This window comes from Micromys minutus (assembly GCF_963924665.1).
Source record: "Micromys minutus genome assembly, chromosome: 16".
NCBI classification, from domain to species: Eukaryota; Metazoa; Chordata; class Mammalia; order Rodentia; family Muridae; genus Micromys; species Micromys minutus.
In genome coordinates, this window is record NC_137985.1 from 34,190,245 (window position 1) to 34,204,005 (window position 13,761).

The 13,761-nt window shown below is 45.7% G+C and overlaps 1 protein-coding gene across 1 annotated transcript in view; it reads left to right on the top strand.

Moving 5' to 3' along the window:
- CLMP (CXADR like cell adhesion molecule) overlaps positions 1 to 13,081 on the top strand; it is a 94,642-nt gene extending 81,561 nt beyond the window's left edge. Inside the window, exons 3-7 of the mRNA XM_080930200.1 lie at positions 1,316 to 1,517; positions 2,540 to 2,707; positions 4,131 to 4,253; positions 8,596 to 8,737; positions 10,103 to 13,081. Coding sequence (XP_080786326.1) covers positions 1,316 to 1,517; positions 2,540 to 2,707; positions 4,131 to 4,253; positions 8,596 to 8,737; positions 10,103 to 10,403 — 936 coding nt within the window. The 3' untranslated portion in view covers positions 10,404 to 13,081. The remainder of the gene's footprint in view (positions 1 to 1,315; positions 1,518 to 2,539; positions 2,708 to 4,130; positions 4,254 to 8,595; positions 8,738 to 10,102) is intronic.
- The last annotated feature ends 680 nt before the right edge of the window (positions 13,082 to 13,761 follow it).

Here is a 13,761-nt window from a genome sequence, read left to right on the forward strand (position 1 = left end):
AAAGAGTAAAGAACTGTAGACTGATAGGCAGGGGGTGCACTAACTAGGAAGGAATTGTTTTCTTTTCTTGGGAAAATCTAAAATGTGTTTTTTCTTTTCTTTTTTTTAATATTTATTTGTTTGTTTGTTTGTTTGTTTGTTTATATGAGTACTTTACATGTATGTTTGCACACCAGAAGAAGGCATCAGATTCCATTACAGATGGTTGTGAGCCACCATGTGGTTGCTGGGATTTGAACTCAGGGACCTCTGAAAGAGCAGTCAATGCTCTTAACTGCTGAGCCATCTCTCCAGCACCTAAAAGTGTTTTTTAAAACATTATTTTTCTTAATTTTATCTTTTCTACTCCGTTTCTAAATCTTCTGGGAAAGCTATTAATAGATAAATTTAAGATAAAAAATGGAAGAACAGAGGTATCTGTGGAAGAAGGACATATAGCTGCAAACCCAACACTTAACTTGGAAGATGGTGATGGGGGTAGGTAAGATCATCCTCAGCTACACAGACAGCTAAGGCAGTCTGGACGGACTCTCTCTCTGTCTCTCTCTCTGTCTCTCTCTCTGTCTCTCTCTCTCTCTCTCTCTCTCTCTCTCTCTCTCTCTCTCTCTCTCCCCTGTCAAGTAACTTGCTCTATAGAGCAGGCTGGCCTCCAACTCAGAGATCTGCTTGTCTCTGCCTCCCCGGTGCTGGGATTAAAGACATGCACCACGATGCCTGGCTGTTGGAGACCCCATTTCAACAACAAAATGAACTCTGGCTACAGAGACTAAAGCTCTGCAGCCTGTTGGCCTGTTTGTGGAATGGATGTCAGAACTACCTGTGGTGGTGGTGGGGGGGACCGCTGAGCAACTGTGAAGAGATAGATAGTGTGACAGAGCGACTAGCTGTGGGGGTGGGGAGCAGTGCCCTCCTAAGAGCCCACATTCAAGAGGTAGAAGAACGTGGAAGAAAAGGTTGTGGAATGGCGGCGCTTCTCCTCTTGATCCCTTAGCCTCAGTTCTCAGAGGCAAACGCTGGTGCCATCTACGGCTAACCTTCCAGAAACACGATGCTCAGTGCATGTGCTGCTGGTCACCTCCAAACCACCCCAAATGGAGTCGTTCTGAGAATTTAACGAAGCAGTTCAGACTTTATAAATAGACATTGCACAGGCCCTGTGTGGTGATGCGTACCTTTGCCCCAGGCGAGACTGGTAAGTTCCAGGCTGGCTTGGAAGCTGTGATCCTACTTCCTTGGGCTCATCTGGCCCCCTCCTCGTCTTGACAGCAGAAAGAGAAGGTTGAGTCCCACCTTTTGCCTCTGTCTGTCTCCTCAGGTTATTACGTATTCCAGCCGCCATGTCTACAATAACTTGACTGAGGAGCAGAAGGGCCGAGTGGCCTTTGCTTCCAACTTCCTGGCCGGAGATGCCTCCCTGCAGATCGAGCCTCTGAAACCCAGCGATGAAGGCAGATACACCTGCAAGGTGAAGAATTCAGGACGCTATGTCTGGAGCCACGTCATCTTAAAAGTGCTAGGTAAAGTAGGGCCCCAAGATAAATGCCTGCATCTTTTTGTTGTCGTGTTTTGGTTGGTTTGTTTGGTTGCTTGTTCGTGTTTTAAGACAGGGTTTAGCCCTGGCTGTCCTGGAACTTGCTCTGTAGAAATCCAACTTGCCTCTGTCTCCTGAGTGGTAGACTTAAAAGCATGCACCACCATTACCCAGCAATGCCTACATCTCAGGGCGTGTCAATGAGGCATAGACAGCTGCATCTCAGGGCGTGTCTATGAGGCATAGACAGCTGCAAACGGTAAAGCCACCCATGCAGTTCTTTGTAGCACTTAGACATCACCACAGAGAAGCACTTATGTTCTAGATTTCAGCTATGACGAGAGAAGAAAACACAGTTACAGCTCCCTTCTTTGAACCGTATTTTATTTAGTGTCTGCCCGAGTGTGTTTGCTATAGACCCTGTGCAAAGGTCAGAGGACAACTTTCAGGCATCGCTTCCTTCTTTCCACCGTTGGTTCTGGGATCAAACTCGGGACTCCAGGCTCACACTGAAAGTGCTTTTACCCACCGAGCCAACTCCATGGCCCGTAATTACGATTCTTCCACAGTAGCTCATTATACAATTCAAACACCCTCTAAGACTCACTCTCTTTTGAATATTTGAATGATTACTTCCAAACTACTGGTCATCTATCCTGGTTTCAATATCAGTAAAACTATACGTACCTTCCCTAACATTTCCCCATAAATAGTAGTGTCTTGTCTTCTCTGAGTCACTTCGGGTTCCGTTACTGCTAACAGCAGCTGGGAGGTGGAGGATGCTGCTGCCTGGGAGACTGACAGGAGGAGAGGGTGGTCCAGGCTCCAGGAAGCATGACTGGGTGAATTTCAACTCCAAACCGAATGAAATCAGGCATGATGGCAAGCTGAATAAAGCGCTAGTGGGGGTGTATTTCTTCAAGCTGAATAAAGCGCTTAGTGGGGTGTGCTTCTTCCACTGGCATTTGGAGACTCTCTGGCTGATCGCCCTTAAATCTTTTTCACCAGTGAGACCATCCAAGCCCAAGTGTGAGCTGGAAGGGGAGCCAACCGAAGGAAGTGACCTGACACTGCAATGCGAGTCGGCCTCTGGGACTAAGCCCATTGTGTATTATTGGCAGCGAGTCCGGGAGAAGGAGGGAGAGGATGAACACCTGCCGCCCAAATCTAGAGTTGGTAAGTCATCTCCCTGTCAAGCTGCTGGGCCAAAAATATAATATGGCGTCTGCCAATTCCAAATCTTCCTTGTCAGAAGTTCACCAGATACCCTGGAGCATGCTGCTGAATCTCACGTGTGTGTGTGTGTGTGTGGTGTGTGTGTGTGTGTGTGTGTGTGTGTGTGTGTGTGTGTGTGTGGTTGTCATTGGCTTGTTTTGTTCTGGCTTGGTTTGATTTGGAGTTTTGGGGTTTTGAGGCCAGGTCTCATACAGCATCATGTCCTAGTTTGCTTTTCTGTTGTTGTGATAAGACAGTGGACCAAAAGCAACTTGAAGAGGGAAGTGTTTATGTCATCATATGCTCCTGGGTCACAGTCCATCTTTGGGAGAAGTCAGACAGGAAGGAAAGACAAGAACCTGGAGGCAGGAACCATTGACAAGCACTACTTACCAACACACACACTCTCTCTCTTCCCATCATGCCCAGCTAACTTTCTTACATAGCCTGGATCCTTCTGCCTAGGAATGGTACCACACACAGTGACCTGAGTCTTCCTCCTGCATCAATCCTTAATCAAGACAACTTTCACACAAATACCCAGAGCCCAATCTAATCTGGAATGCTGCTTGTTCCCTCCTCTCAGATTTGTCAATCTGACAATTAACTAACCAGCAAAGGTCTATTCTCAACCTTTTGGTTGGGATCAAATGTGATGTCTTATGTAGTCCAGGCTAGCCTCGAACAACGGATCCTTTAGCTTCCACCTTTAAAGTGCTGGGCTTACATGCATGTACTATCCCCATGCCCCGTGTGAACCTCACTTGCTGTTATTGTTTGATTTTTTTTGAGACAGGGCATCATAAAGCCCAGGCTGGCACAGAACTTGCTACAGAGCCAAGGATGCTCTTGAACTCTGGATTGTCCTGTCTCTGTCTCCCAATTGCTGCGATTATAGAGATTTAACAACATGACTGGGTTGCTGTCAAACCTCTTGAATTTCATTTTTTATTTGTGAACTCTGATCTTAATAACAACAAAACACATTTCATTCTTCAAATGGCACAGAAATGAGAGAGTCTAGGGGAAAACTCTCTCAATTAACTGGTTTAGTACCCACTAAATATTCTCCTTTTAGACTCTCAGGAAGTTTCCCAGAATAGCCTTGAATTCACTTTGTAGCCTAGTTAGGACTATGGCGGGTAATGTTATGTATGCCTCAACCTCCCAAGTAGCTACAGGGCTTTTGTCCCCAATGTTTTGTAGCTCCTGAAGATGCACAACAATTAATAATATTTCTCCATTTTTCGTGCTCCGAAACAGGATCTCTTCTGTCATTTCATCCCATCAAACCGTTCAATATCACAGGCCTGTGATGCTCAACAGTAAACCATAGAGATGCTGATGCGGAGGGGATTTACCGTCTCACTTTCTGCTTCTATAGATTACAACAACCCTGGCCGAGTGCTACTGCAGAATCTCACCATGGCCTCCTCTGGGCTGTACCAGTGCACAGCAGGCAACGAGGCTGGCAAGGAGAGCTGTGTGGTACGGGTGACCGTGCAGTGTGAGTATCTCGGGTGGTCTTTCTTTTATGACGGGAATAAAAACCCAGGACCTTTAGGACCCCAGCATTCTGCCACTGAGTTAGACCTGCAACTTTCCAATGATGACTTTTTATTGTTTCATTTAAAACTTGTTACATTGCAGTTTAGTATAAGATGCTTTAATCATGAATAAAAGTAAGGTCAAGGTCAATGTCTTTATTTCCAGATCATTTAATGATTTTTGTTTGGGTGTATAGTTACCTATGTGAATTAGTCAGTCCTCTGGACTAGAACCAGACAATGGAGCTGGGAATTCGGTTCAGTGGGATAGCACCTGCATGAGTGGACCCCTCAGTAGGATACCAGCACCACCACCACCATACACACACATACACACACACACACACACACACACACACACACACACACACACACACACACACACAGAGAGAGAGAGGGGGGGGGACAAAGACAGACAGATAGACAGACAGAGTCTAGAGACAGAAACAGACACCTGGGTGAGTTTAGAGATAACACATGTAACCTTCAAGCTTAGAGGGTGAAACCAGATAATCTGGGTTGAAGGGCACCACCCACTACACACAGAAGTTTAGAACTATTCAAAGCTACATAAAAGCCTATCTCAAAATTTCAAAAAAAAATTGAAACCAAAAAGTAGTGTCAGGTGTTTTGGTACATCCTTTTAGTCCTAGCTCTAGGGACGATTCTCTGAGTTTGAGGTTAGCCTGGTCTACATAGAGAGTTCCAGGACTGCCGGGGCTACATAGAAAAACCCTGTTTGAAAACAAATAAGCTAAGGAAACAAGTAAATATGCCAAGGGAGAAAAGCAGTCAGTAGCCTTAACCAGCTCTGAGGCTTATAGACCACAAAAATGATAGCCTGCCTAAGTATCTTCAGGGGCGAAGTAGCGGTACTTCCGTCTTGGGGACTACTAAACACTGTTTTAAACAAAAGACATCATAAACCAAGTTACAGAGCAAAACCAACCTGAATACCTGTATCTATTTCTGCGGAACAAATTACCCCAAATTTAGTGCACTTAAAGCTTTTGACTCTCAGTTTCTGCAAGTGGCCTAGCTGGGAAGTCAAACTCACTGTCTCCTCAGGAGAGGTTACACAGAGCATCTTCTGTGCTGCACACACCAAAAGCCCTGGACACTGGGGGCTAGCCTTCTAAAATGGCTCCTGAGGGCTGCTGGGTGTAGCAGCAGCTGGCTACCCTCATAGTGAACATCTGAGAAAGTGTGATCTGAGAGTTCAAGCCCAGCCCAAGCTTTTTGGTGAGATACGGCCCGAATCGGGCATTTGAGATCTAGAGACCTGAGAACTGAAAATTGCACTGATTTTGTAAAACCGAAGTCTCAGATGTGATCTGCCATCACTTCTGATCACGTCTATATTTCATTTACTAAAAGTGAGTCATGGGCCAGTTAAGAGTGTTCATCAGATAAAGGCCTCTGGCACCCAGCCTAATGGCCTAAAGGTCTACATCCAAAACTCACAAGGCAGAAAGAACCAGCCTCCTTCAGTTGTCCTATGATTGCCACACAGGGATGCATGCATACCCAGCCCCAGCACACACACAGCAGCACACAAACAAATAAATAAATGTAGCTGAAAACCAACCAACCAACCAAAAACTACTTCATCACTGTTAAGATGTTAAAACTGGTCCAAAGGGCATCGGAGACATTAGGTTAAGGACAAAGACACTTTAACTCTGAGACTGTGAAGATCGCTGGGGCAGGCAGAAAATAGTTAATGTTCTACAAACTCGGAGGTTTCTCTGGTCACCTAGTTAACTGCACAGGAATCTTGCTGCCGTACAGAGGTCTGGTAATTTGTCTTACAAATTTAACAAGATCTTCACTTTAATAGGATGGCTGGCTTCCATGTCAACTGAACATCTGTCCTTTTTATTTGAAGCTATCATGTTAGTAAAAGTAAAAACATTAGGACCAACTGGGTATGGAAGCTCGCACCTATAATCTCGAAGTCTGGAGGACCATGGATTCAAAGTCAGTCTGGGCTATAAACGGCTATGGGTTATAAATGAAGGCTGGCTCTTCTCTCTCTCTCTCTCTCTCTCTCTCTCTCTCTCTCTCTCTCTCTCTCTCTCTCACACACACACACACACACACAAATAATACCAATTATTAGAAAGGTTATGTGTTGAAAAAACATCAACAAAATGGTTCTTTAGCCAGGCCTGGTATATACCTATAATCCCAATGCTTGGGAGGTAGAAAGATCTGGAGTTCAATGTCATTCTCTTTCATAAGAATTTGAGGCCAATCTAGGCTACTTGAAACCTTGCTTCAAAAAATATTTTTTTCTATATTTATTTAATGTATATAAGTACACTGTAGCTGTCTTCAGACACACCTGAAGAGGGCATTAGATCCCATTATAGATGGTTGTGAGCCACCATGTGGATGCTGGGAATTGAACTCAGGACCTCTGGAATAGCAGTCAGTGCTCTTAACCACTGAGCCTTCACTCCAGCCCCCAAAAATATTTTTAAATAAAGTAAAAATTGGGGGGAACCCAAGTACTTTTATATTCTTGGCCAATATAAATCCTAGCACCTTTTATGGTTGCAGACACCTTTAGTTCCAGCACTCAGGAGACAGAAGCAGGTGCATCTCTGAGTTCAAAGCCAGTCTGGTCTACAGAGCAAGTTCCAGGACAGCCGGGGCTACACTGAGAAACCCTGTCTCAAAGGGGAAAAAAGACAGGCATGGTTGGTGGTGCATACCTTTAACCCCAGCAATTGGGAGGCAGAAGCAGGAGAATTTCTTTGAGTATCATAGTCAGGGTTTCTATTCCTGCATAAACATCATGACCAAGAAGCAAGTTGGGGAGGAAAGGGTTTATTCAGCTTACACTTCTACATTGCTGTTCATCACCAAAGGAAGTCAGGACAGGAACTCACACAGGTAGGAACTTGGAGACGGGCTAATTAATGCAGACGTCATAGAGGAATGCTGCTTACTGGCTTGCTTCTCCTGGTTTGCTCAGCTTGCTTTCTTATAGAACCTAAGACTATTAACCCAGGGGTAGCACCACCCACAATGGGCTGGGCCCTCCAGCCTTGATCACTAATTTTGAAAATGCTTTACAGCTGGATTTCATGGAGGCATTTCCTCTGGGGAGACTCCTTTCTCTGTGATAACTCCAGCTTCTTTTAAGTGGACACACAAAACCAGCCAATACAAGGAGGACAGGGTGATCGACATAATCAGTTCAAGGCCACCCAAGACCCTATCTTGGGTGTATGTAGGGTAGATAAAAGGTAAATGTTTATAGTAAGAGACCATGTTGTTTATAAAGATCGGCAGAACTAGAGTCAACTACTTTCTTTTTGACAACACTTTCGGAATAGAAGCTGTGCCCTGTATCTGCCTCTTGTGCACATTAGGTCCAGCCTGGCCCACTCACCGTCATCTGTAGCGCGCACCATTCGAAGCATCCTAACTCGTGTCCTTGCTTCCTCTCCTCCCCGTGAAACACTCCCCAAGAACAGCCACAGTGTGCTTTCTTCAGTGTAACGTGAACCATGCAACTGTTCTATTACCTCTACATTCCAATGGTTGCCTGGCCCACTAGGCCCCATGGGAGCTGGTCCCTTCCTGTCTCTGTGACTTCCTCTTCCCCTTGCTCATTGTGCTCCAAACTCTAGGTCACCACAAGAGGGTCATGTCTTTTGTGTTTCAACTCAGACACCACCTCTTCCTAGTCCTGAGTCCCCGCTTCCCCAAACTTGAGACTGCAAACCCCTATTCCCCTTCCAAATTGCCAGCCGTCCATGGTTGCCCTCACACACCCACGGTCTGAAACCGTTCGCATCTGTTCCTTATTGTTTTTTCCCTTGTGTGGAGCCCAAACTCAAAAGCGGAGAAACTCCTGTCGACGCCTTACAGTATCGAGAACCGCTGGCTGAAGCAGGAGTGATAAGTATTTAGCATGTGTCATATCCAAATGAGAACATATATGTTACTAATGTTCTGGGTTTGAGGGCCACCAGCAGTCACACAGAATTGTTTGCTGTGGGTTTGGTTCTCTTTTATTTCACTGGTAGAAAAGGGCGGTTAGAGAAAGGAGGGGCCGAGCTGGAAGATGGCCCACAGGACACATGAACTTTCCCAGCCCATCTTGTCATGGGAACCGAGACAGACTTAGTCACGAAGATCTGAGCAAACTGGTAAAGTGGTTCAGAAACTTCTGCTTGCGAGGACATGGAAAGGCACAGTCACAACGCCAGAGGGCGGCAGGAGCTCGCGGGCGCATCTCCGCGCTTATGTTTGACTTTGCTCCTGTCTGTGCTTCCGAGGGAACAGATGTGCAGAGCATTGGCATGGTTGCCGGAGCAGTGACGGGCATCGTGGCAGGAGCTCTGCTCATTTTCCTCTTGATATGGCTGCTAATACGAAGGAAAAGCAAAGAGAGGTACGAGGAAGAAGACAGACCTAATGAAATCCGGTAAGCATCCCCCCTTTCCAAGTCTGCACCAACCCCCTTTACAGACCCCCACAGTCAGTGTGCCTACCCCTTAGGTCCCCTGTGCTACTAATCTCTTCAAAGGGTTACCCTGGCAGGTAGGAAATTACAGTCTAGGGACGAACGGTGTGATTCACTTCATTGTGAAACTGTCCTTGTCCTGGCTTGTTTTCTGTTGCCCTGATAAACAGCATGACCTAAAGCAGCCTGGGGAGAAGGGGGTTTATTTCCCCTTAGAGCTTACAGTCCATTCCAAAGGGAAGGCAGGACAGGAATCCAAGGCAGGAGCCTGGGGGTGCCAATTGAAGCAGAGGCCATGAAGGGGTGCTGCTTACTGGCTTGCTCCTCACAGCTTGCTCAGCCTGCTGCCTAATAGAACCCGGCATCACCCTCCCAGGAGTGGCACCCAGGGTGAGCTGTACCCTCAGACAGCTATCATTAATCCAGAAAATGCCCCACAGACTTGCGGACCAGCCAACTGATGGAGACATTTCCTCAGCTGAGGTTTCCTCTCTCTGGATGACTCTAGCTTGTGTCATGCTAACAATCAACCAGCATAATTCTCAACTTTGCATCTGATTCATTTTCACTTAACAAGGGTAGATAATAGAAAGGGACTCACAGGACTTGAAAAGATTAAAGTACACAAACCCCCAAATCAAAGCAGTTCTATCCAGATCTGCTCATGTTGAGCTGTATCCTTCTGGTGCAACTGAACACCTCTGGCAGTCACTCAACATACATTTTCCTTAACTGAGCATTAATTCTTATTGTTGGGATTCTGTAAGCCCCACCCCACAGTTACCTGGCAAGAGCCAGGTATGCTTTGCCCCAGTGACCTGACACTATAAAGGGGGCTACTTGCCCCCTCCTCACTCTTGCTCTCTTGGTCTCTCGCTCTCTTCCTTCTCTCTTCCCCCCTTGCCCCTCCTCTCCCCATTCCCTTCTCTTCACGTGAAATGGCCCATGACTGGCCTCTACTTCTCTACTCCTCTCTCTCTCTCTGCCTCTACTACCCTCTTAACTCCCATCCCCATGCCCTGAATAAACTCTATTCTATACTATACCATCGTGTGGTTGGTCCCTCAGGGGGAAGGGATTCTCAACATGGGTCTCCCAGAGGCATCCTCCTTGTCCCCAAGCCTCGCCACACCTCCATGGAGCATACACCCCCCTTTCATCTTATTCCTAACATTTAGGATCTGCTCAGTTTCTTAACTGCCTTGGAGGTTTATGGCTTGAGGAGTTTATTGAAAAATCTCAGGAGGAAGAAACTTTGATGAGTGTCACCACAGGCCCTGGCCGTACTAAAGTTTATCTTTGCTGTCTGTTCATTTCTCCTTTCAGAGAAGACGCTGAAGCCCCCCGAGCCCGCCTTGTGAAGCCCAGCTCCTCTTCCTCAGGATCCCGGAGCTCCCGCTCTGGCTCCTCCTCCACCCGCTCCACCGGGAACAGTGCCTCCAGAAGCCAGCGGACGCTGTCCAGTGAAGCAGCGCCGCAGCCGGGGCTATCCCCCCAGGCATACAGCCTAATAGGACCAGAAGTGAGAGGTTCTGAACCAAAGAAAGTCCACCATACGGCCCTGACCAAAGCAGAAACCACACTCAGCACAATGCCCAGCCAGAGCAAAGCCTTCCAAACTGTCTGACTTAGAGCGGACTTGACTCGCACTTTCCCAAAAAGTCAGGATCTTAGCCTAGTCACTGGAGCTCGTCCACCTGCCACGCAAGCCCCTCAGCCAGATAAGATCTCACTTTCGTAGCTGCAGAAACGGCGCGGACCGGTTCTGATGAGCACCCTCCTTATGTAGGCTACCAAACAAACAAAAGGACTCAGGCTGACCTTCTGTCTCTAAAGGCACTTCACTGTGCCTTCAGACAGAGTGGAGGGGAGGAGGGGCCCGAGCCTAGTTGGTGAAAATAAGGGGAAGGTGAGGCTGCACACTCCTGAAACAGCTCACCTAGGATGCTGCAAGTCACCAGTCAAGAAGAAACGGGAATCTCATAGATCGATTTTCTAATCATTTCTGCAAATTTATTGGATTAGTGTGATTATCCAGATAGTCAAAACAGAAGCCCACGCCTTATAATATACCTATCTGCAACATGTACGGGGAGAACTGCGTTTAAGAAATTCACATTAAAAAAAAAGAAGGAAACACTTTTTTTTTCTACTTTGACTTGACGTCTTATGTCATAAGGTTTGAACGTTAACTGGGGAGGATTTGAATCCGTGGGAGTCAGAGAAAAGTGATTTTCTCTTACCTCATCAACGGCCAACCTTCCTGTTTCCGTGGAGCCCTAAAACAATAACTAAGGAGGGAATCCAACCAAGATGGGATGAGATTCTCTGAAGAGCTTTCTGTTTTGTTATTCAGAGGATTGTCGACAGGTATCAAAACTATTACCCCGGGGCAGTTGCGGCTCCTTACTCCAATTTGACTGACTCCCCTAAAGACTTCTCTGCTGGATGTTTCTAGAAGAAACAAATACTCACTACATGTCACTTAATGAATGTCCTTAGGGACAGTCCTCTAGAGAAAGTCTCTCAGGGATGTTGAAAGATCCCCTTGTATACCACTTCTTGCTCCTCTTTCTGTGAACACGAGAAACCAGAATTTCAAGACTGGTTGGAATAGAGAGAGTAGACCTTTCTCTCAGTAGGTCAAAGGACATTTGCTACTGGCCCAAACTTGGCAATTCTTCCATTTCTTTCATTTTAGAAGGATGTGAATGTGGGACTTTTGATGATTCTAGGCCTTAAATTTTCAGCCATCATTTCCTAAAGGCACTGAACACCCCACACCCCTCTCACTCCTCGCTGAGAGGCTGAACCGTATCCTCAATGTCTTTCTCAGCGGTAGACTCCAAGAACAGTGTTGCTGTGGGCTGGGAGGAATAGACTACCATTAGGGAGCAGGCGGTGAGCGGAACAACCGTGTGGTGGCTTCAGTTAATGTCTGTTCACAGTTTTGTTGTTGGCCTTTGGGAAAGAGCAGAAAGGATTCACTACCAGCAAACGTATCAATGCAGCTCACACATGGGGAAGAACGGTGTCTGAGAAATGTAAAAGGAAAACAGAACAGCCTTTCCAGACAAGTGACTTGCCTTTTAGCTGGTTTTGATAATTAGGGCACTTAAGGCATAGCTGCTAAACCTGAATGAGCCTTTCAAGGCACAATGCAAAGTCAGTTGGTCACGGTGGGTGGAGCAGAGCATTTCCTATTGACCAGGGCAAAGGTTAGGGGAAAGAGGAAGCCCCTGTGGCTGCTGAGATGACGAGTTCTCTGGAGTAGGACTCAGATGCTGCCAGGGGAGAGGTTGATGTTCAATACTGCCCCATGTCTCTGGCTTCTCATTCCTACGTGTAATTGGCATAACAGGATGTACACACATTTCCTTCTAAAGTGCCTAGGAAATGATGCTTGCGTTGTCTGGGTTCGTTTGGGTGGGCTTTGTGCATGCTAAAGTGACTGTCCTAACCTGAGTTTTGTCTTCCTTTAAAGAGGTAGAAATAAGAGACATTGAAGGAACAGCACAGGTGCCTCTTCTTTTGAGAGAACTGGTACATTTGAATGCTTCTTATACTAACTCTTATCTCGTTGTAAGAATTGTTGTTTTTTTTTTTTTTTTTTTTTTAAAGCCCTTTACTCTGACTACACGTTTATTCTTCTTGGAGAATGGTATCCAAGCAACATGTCTCTTCTGCTATATAATTCTGAGCGAGCATTCTCATTCCTTGAGTCCCTGAGCCAGACAAGCTTGTGATGAAGGCTGCAGCTGTGCTGTCACGAGCAATTTTCTCACTGCTCCTTCCCTGCCTTTGGGCATCAGGTTTCCTGTCTGAGCTCTGCAAGCAGGAATCAGTCCCCTTTGTCTGAGAAGGAAGTTCCAATTCTTTGAATGTGTCATTAGAAACTAATATCATTGGATACCCAAATTACTTTGGAAACTCTTCCCAATGGAAAACTACAATAAAATACACCAGACTGATTATTCTAGGAGCCAAGAAATTCTGAGAGATAAGGCACTGAAATCTTAGTAATGACAGAGCCTCAGAATCAGCCATCATGTTTAAATAGGACAGTGGGCTGAAGGTAGAGCGAGAGCCATGACTGGCTCCAGATCTTATTCCATTGACTTTGCAAACCAAGCCAGCTGAGTCTTTACTGCGAAACAAACAGGAAAGGAAAAAAAGAATAATAACTGATGGGCAAAAGCAAAAAAAAAATTAAATTAAAAATAATGTTTGTAAGAAAATGCAGATGGAGGAACGTGTATGTTTAAAGAATAACCGTTTCAATAAAATATATAAGCCAAACTTAAATTTGTAAAATAGTAAAATTATTTTTTTTGTCATCTTGCACATAAAGCATTTCAGAATTGCTGTTCCAAAAGATATTTATGGTGTGCTTCATTTCTGGTACTGTGTTTAATGCGTCAGTCTGCTATGCTGCCTTGTAACGGGGATGGTGTCACAAAAGCAATATTGATTATAAATAACGCCATTTGTAACAGCAAAGAAAAATTCAGTGAGGGAGGGTGGCACCATGGGAGAAACTGAGGCTATTCACCTTGCACAGGAAATGTATGTATGCCTCGCTGCCAGAAGAGAACTTGGGCCAGATATGATTAGTGATTGGTTTCAGTCTTGAGTTTTATTTAATTGAGTCACAAGATTTAATTGATCCCAAAGATGTGAGAAGAAAGTCCACAGACCTAAATCATTGTGGCCAAATTAATTACAGCAGACAAGTAATCAGAGCAGGCTGGTTCGTCAGCATATGAAGTACTTTTTTCCTCTCGGGGCAGGATGTTAGTTCAGTGGAAGCCTCACAGAACTGGCTGCCCTTAAGAACTTTGGATAATTGTGAAGCAAGTATTTTGTGCAAGACTAAATACCAACAGGGACTCGTACACTGTGGGATCTGAAAAGAGAAGTGAGTACTGGGAGTAACAAAACTCTGCAGGTAACTTTACAGAAGTCCACACACTCTCACAGAAAAA